This window comes from Aulonocara sp. 'chitande type north' Nkhata Bay, linkage group LG3, assembly GCF_057382095.1.
Source record: "Aulonocara sp. 'chitande type north' Nkhata Bay isolate Kocher_YH1m ecotype deep benthic linkage group LG3, A_spYH_male_GT1.1, whole genome shotgun sequence".
Taxonomy (NCBI): domain Eukaryota; kingdom Metazoa; phylum Chordata; class Actinopteri; order Cichliformes; family Cichlidae; genus Aulonocara; species Aulonocara sp. 'chitande type north' Nkhata Bay.
The window spans coordinates 37,122,077-37,128,819 of NC_141346.1; the positions used below are offsets into that span (position 1 = coordinate 37,122,077).

At 42.2% G+C, this 6,743-nt stretch overlaps 1 protein-coding gene across 1 annotated transcript in view; it reads right to left on the reverse strand.

Moving 5' to 3' along the window:
* actn3b (actinin alpha 3b) overlaps window positions 1–6,743 on the reverse strand; it is a 36,973-nt gene extending 30,230 nt beyond the window's left edge. The window contains exon 1 of the mRNA XM_086279042.1: window positions 6,342–6,743. Coding sequence (XP_086135168.1) covers window positions 6,342–6,476 — 135 coding nt within the window. The 5' untranslated portion in view covers window positions 6,477–6,743. The remainder of the gene's footprint in view (window positions 1–6,341) is intronic.

The window sequence follows — 6,743 nt, forward strand, 5'->3', positions numbered from 1 at the left end:
GTTGTCTTCTCTCATGCAGCATTTTCTCCGTTTTCAACACCAGGAATGAGCCTGAGGAGTACGAACAGCTGAAACTGGGAGGTGTGAAACTCAAACATACCTGCGTGCTGCTTTAGCTCAGTTTGATGCACAGAACTGCAAGGCAGCACCGCCGTGGTCACTCCGGCAGTTTTCATCTACCACTTTAAACCCTTTTATTCCATACAGGCTGTGATTAGATCAAGATGGCGGCTCTCACAGCTCATCAATCACCGTTTCTTCTTTTGACTCCGACGCTGCACCATGCTCGTATCATGTATCTGCTTTTACCGTTACAAGACTCTGCAACAACTTTCTGCCGTCAGACTGTTTCATTCCTTACAAGAACTCACAAATCATGCAGTGCATACAGTGTAACACCATGAAGAAGTAGCCCTCCACACACACACGCACACACACACACACACATAAGAGATACAGTCCTCAGCCATTCCCACTGCCTCCTCGGGCTCCTGCGCCTGCACTAAAGCAGTTTATAGAAGCCTCCCTACATGGACACAACTTCTGGAATAGCAACTGCTATTTGATCTGACTGCGGGCTCTCTCACCTCTCCACTTACGTTGAGCTCTCATACAGGTGCACAAAAACAGATACGGTATACATGGACACAATTTAAGAGTAAAACTGAAAAAGTTCTGCAAAGTTTGCAGGGCAATTCTCTTGTTTTAAGAAATGTCTTATTTAGTGATCAATACAGATACGACAAAGGGCTTTATTGTGATAAAGTGTTGTAGAAGCAGCAACTATGTTTCAGATGGCATCCCTGTCAATTTTTCTTTGGCTGCGAGCACCAAAACGTCTCCTCTGAGCTCCTAAATAAGTGCAAGCTCCACAGGTCTGGGAAATTAAAACACACTGCGATCACATTAGCGGTGTTACTGTTCCTTCACATGTCACATGACTGAGTGAATTATGGGAGGGGAACGTAAGATGCCTCTTCTCTCAGATGCATCTTGGGATTAGGTAGAGAAGCACAGGCGGTGAGCAGGGATGAGTAAAGGGGGCCTGATGAGCCAAATTACAAATCAGATCTGCAATAAAGATGCAAATTATTATAAAGTGGAGCAGATGAAGTCTCTAGAAAGACTCTCTGCTCCATTCTGTTACCTTTTTTCATCAACTCACTTGATGATATATGATGCAAATGCTTCGATGATGCTGTGATTGTTGAGTTTAACGATGAGCATCGAGGTAGCAGACAGCAGCCAGGCTGCTGAAGCATTGAAAAGTTGATAAGTAGCTTTTATGTGGAGCCGTGCTGCAGCATTGCTGACATTTAAGGCATAATTAATGTCGCTAATCTTTGGAGATTCATTTTTTAACATAAATGTCCGCATGATGCTTTTTCAAATCGTCGTCTCTGAGGAGGTCCACTGCTTTAGCGCCGTCTCCGAGCATCAAGTATGAGATATCAACGACCCGGTCTGCCTGCCACGCTGGTGATCCCTCGTTGAAATGTAATAAAATGAGATTAGACAAGAATAGACTGGATTATTCAGCCTGTTAAGATCTCTCCTGGCCCACACAGAAGGACTTTACATTAGGCTGAGTGGGTAAATATCACATTACTCAATCTAACGTCATAACAGTTGGCTCTGATGGTGGACGCTGTTTGGACCACTTCATTTTGCACCGTGTGAAAGAAAATGTAACGCAACAGGAAAGCAGAGAGAAAACAAATGTTTCACTGCAAATCTTAGAAGCAGAGTTCATAATTATGATGTTGCACCATATTGTAAGTCTGTGTGAGAGTGTATATTTTTATATTGTTATTAATATATAGTTTAGATCTGTGCTGCTAAACAATTTCTCATTGATTCTGCAACAATGACAACAAAGATGTTAAATAAAGATCTGATCTTAGAATTAGGTTGAAGATCACTTAATGTGAGATGACTGGACAAACTCAGTGCTGCTGTAGAAAATGAAAATAAACAAACACTATGATATGATAGACTATGAGAGGCTTCCACTTAATAATAGAATTCTACTTTAAAACATGTCTAGAGGCTGTTGTTGCGTTTTTACAAAGGCCTCGATGTGCACGGGGGAACTGATTAAATTTAGCCCAAATTTTTTGCAGATTTCTCTTTTTCTAACATGTTGAGAGATTTAGTGTGTTTTCCAACAGGATTTGTGAAAAAGGTTTTTCTATATGATTGTTTCCCCTTTTCTAATTATGCTTCTGTTTGCAGAACAAGAACATGATGTGTTGTGTTGGAGTGGAGATGACACAGATACCTGCATTTTACTCCTGATTGGGCCTCATCACGCAGAACTTGTCCTCCCCCGATACTTCGTCGAACACCCATTCATTAGATCTCGATTAAAATAGTGTGTTAGTGTAATTCAATTCAATTGTATTACTGTAGCACTTGATCACAGCAGTTCCCTCAAGGGGCTTGATACTCTAAGGTAAAGACTCTACAATAATAGAGAAAACCCAACAATCAGAAGATGAGTGAGCACTTTGGCAACAGTGGGAAGGAAAAACTCCCTTTTAACAGGAAGAAACCTCCAGCAGAGCCAGGCTCAGGGAGGGGCGGGGCCATCTGCTGAGACTGGTTAGGGGTTGAGGGAAAATACTGAAAAGGGGAGAGAAAAAAAATCACGGAGTCTTACCAGCTACTGATCGTAAAAAAATAGCAACTTAACTAGAAGACACAGCTCGACTTGGCACCACTCTTATCTGTGATTGGTTAATACTGAATGTTATAGTCGCCTAAGATATCGATCCGTCTTTAGTACGGCTGCACAGACAGTTCTGTGTGGGCACATGGAAGCTAGGCTAAAACTAGGTATCAGTTTAAGCCACCTCTCCTATATTACCAACAGTGTGTCAGTGCGGGGAAAAATAAATGATTATTATTCTTTTTAAATACTTTTCAACTTGCCCAGTCTAATTTCTTCTGTGTGTACGTATACTGAGCTTTTATTGCTAACAGGTCAGCTAAGCACACGGCTGCTGATAACCTCATGTAATGGATATTTTTAGATTACTGCTAACACGAGCGTCACCAGGCAGCTTTACTTAGTGAATTAGCAGCTGAACTCTTTAACAATGTGAAACAGAAGATGACTTAAGTCATAGCACTGAATCTTTATTCATTTATTTATTTTTTAGCATAATGATAGTTTCTACTTTCTAGTTAGCTCAGTGCTGCGTGCCAACAGAGGGATCTACTGCACAGGAGGACGAAAGCATCGCCTTTTCAAATAAAAAGCCATTCCATGTGTTCTTGTGAGCGCAGTCTTCTGCAGCCCTCTGCAGTGAGAGTAAATCTTTAAACAGATATTGATTGCGCCTACAGCAATCACTTCTTTTTGCAGATGCGGTGGAGCTGGACCTGTCAGCCTGTCATCTGTTTGAGGCAGACATCACTAAAGCTCCGAAAGCCCACGAAAAGAACTTCTGGCTCTAACCGGACCGGTTTCCTCCATCCACTTGGATCAGCCCTCCTTATTTCCAGGATTATAGTTGCTTTGAGGAGAGAAGCTCGCCAAGATAAGATGCAGCCAGATCTCATCACTCCGGCCTTTCATATCTCATATTTCCTTCCGACAGCTTTCCCCTAGATGCAATATCTAACACAATTTTTGCCAGCTCCTCTTAAATCAAATGCCTCGTCCAAATCAAGTCATGAATCACTTAGTTAGCAAAGAAGGAGCCATGCTCTATGATAAATATAAACCAGTGTCAGCATGTACAATTCAGACACACACCATTTCTAATGTGTGGTATCAGATTCGGCATCACTGTGTGTTGACAAACATTTTACTACTGCAGCAAGTGGTGAGCGGCTTTTTCCACTGAAATTTCAGGGACAGAGGAGACAACAGGTGCTTCGAGGCTTCCCTTTCATATTCTCGGCACTGCAGAATGAAGCGCCGGCTATATTTATGGGCTGATATCAGCTCCTTAAGCTAGATTTTACATGCCAAGGACGGCAGTGGAGTACCATGACCGGCTCCCCGGGGAGGATGAGGGGTGAAGACTAAAGACTCGCTGGGCTGTAGAGGTTTATTCAAGGCCTGTTTTATGACCCCGAGCGTAAAAGGCTGGTGGTCCGCATGAGACAAAGTAAGAAAGGCAACATTTTTAATCAGTTTAAAAAAGGCACAATCACAAGAGATGTGCAAATATTCCAAAAATGGTGGCGAAGGAAGTTTTCAAAGAAAAGACACAGCGATAAAGAGAAAGTAAGCGGGGGAGGGGGGCAAGTTGGAGCCAAGCAAGTTAAGAAGTATTTTTAGGAAGACGTTTATTTGTGGGTCTATGAAACCAACCCGGGGTGTATACTTAACAGCCTTGCCATCCATCTCTCTCTCTCCTCTCTGCTACCATCTGTTGAGGTCTCTCAGCCTGTCACTGCGCTTCAGCTCTGGGAGACATTTTTCATTGACGGAAGAATTCTGCAGATTCACTGCAGCTGATGCCGTAAAATGTGCCCGTTTCACTGATCTATACCCAGATTAGGTGCTGGTTACAGGTTAGATTAGGTTATGTCTTTGAGTACAGCAGGATATGGAAGCAAGCACGGTCCCTACACTTCAATAACTGTCAGAGATGGGAATAGAAGCATGCGATTCCTGAAATACTCAAAAAGAATATTAGACATATTTCACAAAGGTGATTTTTCTTTTTGCTCTCTTCAGCTCAGCTGAACACAAACAGCAGCTGGAAGTTATGTTGAACTTTTTGAAGGTTCTATTGCTGATTTAAACCTCATTTGTCCAAATGTGTCATCTTTAGAGTAAAGTCATGTGCCGTCTCTGCATTAGCTGAAGCCAAAGTCTCAGCTTTTACTTTTCTTGAGCCAAACTGTACAGCAACACAAGAAAACCTTTAAAAAAAAAAGTGAAACCTTATAACATTAACTGTATCACATTTTATGAGTTTCTTTTGACTATATTAAAACATGTCTTTGTTTAACAGGCTGTGAGCAATAAATTATACAAAAAAGCCAAATGTAGCTAAAAATGATACAACTTAACTCTCATATATGCACAATTATTTTTACTCTCTTTTTTCCAGATTCAATAAAAAAAAAAAAAAATCGAGCTTAAAATTTGCTGGTAATTATTTCTGGTTTTACAGGATTAACATCTCTATGAAATCATGTTAACTGAATGTATCCTTGCTCCCTTTGCATTTCTGACATGCCAGCTAGGAAGAGAAGGCTAATGACTTTGAGTCAGGTGCGGCAAACAGCTGAAACTTCCTGTTTAATTTGAATATGTTTTAGTAGCTCTCTTTCATTATATGAAACAGAAATCTTCCTGATGGCTATTTCCAGCCCGGGCTTCCTGGTAGGTGAAGGCTGTGGTCATCCAACATGGCGACCAATTACAAACCCTTAGGATCAAAAATACCAAACATGAAAATCAGTTCAGTCTGTTCACTGAACTGAAACATCGCAGTGGGTCATTTGTGTGCAAGGTGAACACCTCAAAGACAAAAGTGTAGCTCATTAACCTTTGCCAGTGTTGTTTTTGTCCCAGTGTGCCGTGCCAGACATCACCTGTGTCACTTGACTTTTGCTCCAGCAGCTCATTAAACACACCTGTCATGCTCTTTCTCCATGCGACCTTAAAGGTTGGCCTAACCCCACCCCGCCCCAACTCTCGTTCAGTATGGGTTTCAAAAATAAGATTAAAGACATACTTTAAGAGTTGTTGCTTTACTTTTTAAGTCATAAAATGTAATATTCCTCAGTAACATAACAGGCTGTTTTAACAGGAAGTTGTGGTATAGATAATTAAAAAAGGCATACTTATATTGGTCTAATGTAACTTAACAAATGGTATAATTATTGTGAGTATTTCCCCTCTGCTTTTACGCCATCCTTTGCATCCTTATCTCCAGGTTGGCTTAATGTCCTTATATCCCTATAAACTCGCATGTACTTTAAAAGTTAAGTAAAAAACGCAGGCAAAGTAAGAAAACAAAAACCTCCGGGAGGTGGTAATATATTTAGACAGTCTGCAAGGCAATCAGGGGTAACTGAAAGACAACACTGAGAAAGTTCCACAGCCTAAAATATCTGCCCACACAGCTTCAAGCAGGACTGAAGTGCCAGGTGTGAGGCCAGCGAAGGCGCAGTTTCATATTAGACTTCACACAATTAGACCAACACCACTGACTCCCAAATTAAATTCAGTCTGCCTTGTTAACGTGTTAAAAGCATTTTTTTTTTAAAAGCGCCGCTCACTGACTTGAATGCGAGCGAAGAGGTTCGATCTGTGCGTAATTACGCACCTCGGTACAAGCGCTACTCGAAACCGCTTTATCCAAACCTACCTTCCGCTGCTGCTTCTCCCAGGCGGGGTCCAGCAGCAGATCCCTGTCCCAGTCCTCCTCCTGGGTCATGTACGCGTCTTCATGTTGGATCGTGTAGGAGTTGGTGTATGTTATTTGGGTTTCGACAGCTGTCATGGTTCCGCCTCAGTCAGGACTTTACGCGTCCCCCTCAGCTTATTGGTAATAAAAAAAATAATCAGCAATAGAAACGACGAAGATGACGCCGTGAGGCCAAACAACCTCCTTGAGACTTAGAGGTCTCGCTTTCGCGGGGGGAGAGAGAGAGTTAGGGGCTGCAGAGACCAGACTCCACTGGTGCGAGGTGCCTGTGCGGAGGTGGTGCTCCCACTACCAGAAGACCCTGCTGGCCGGTGCTCCTTTCCTGGTCAAAAGTGGCACACG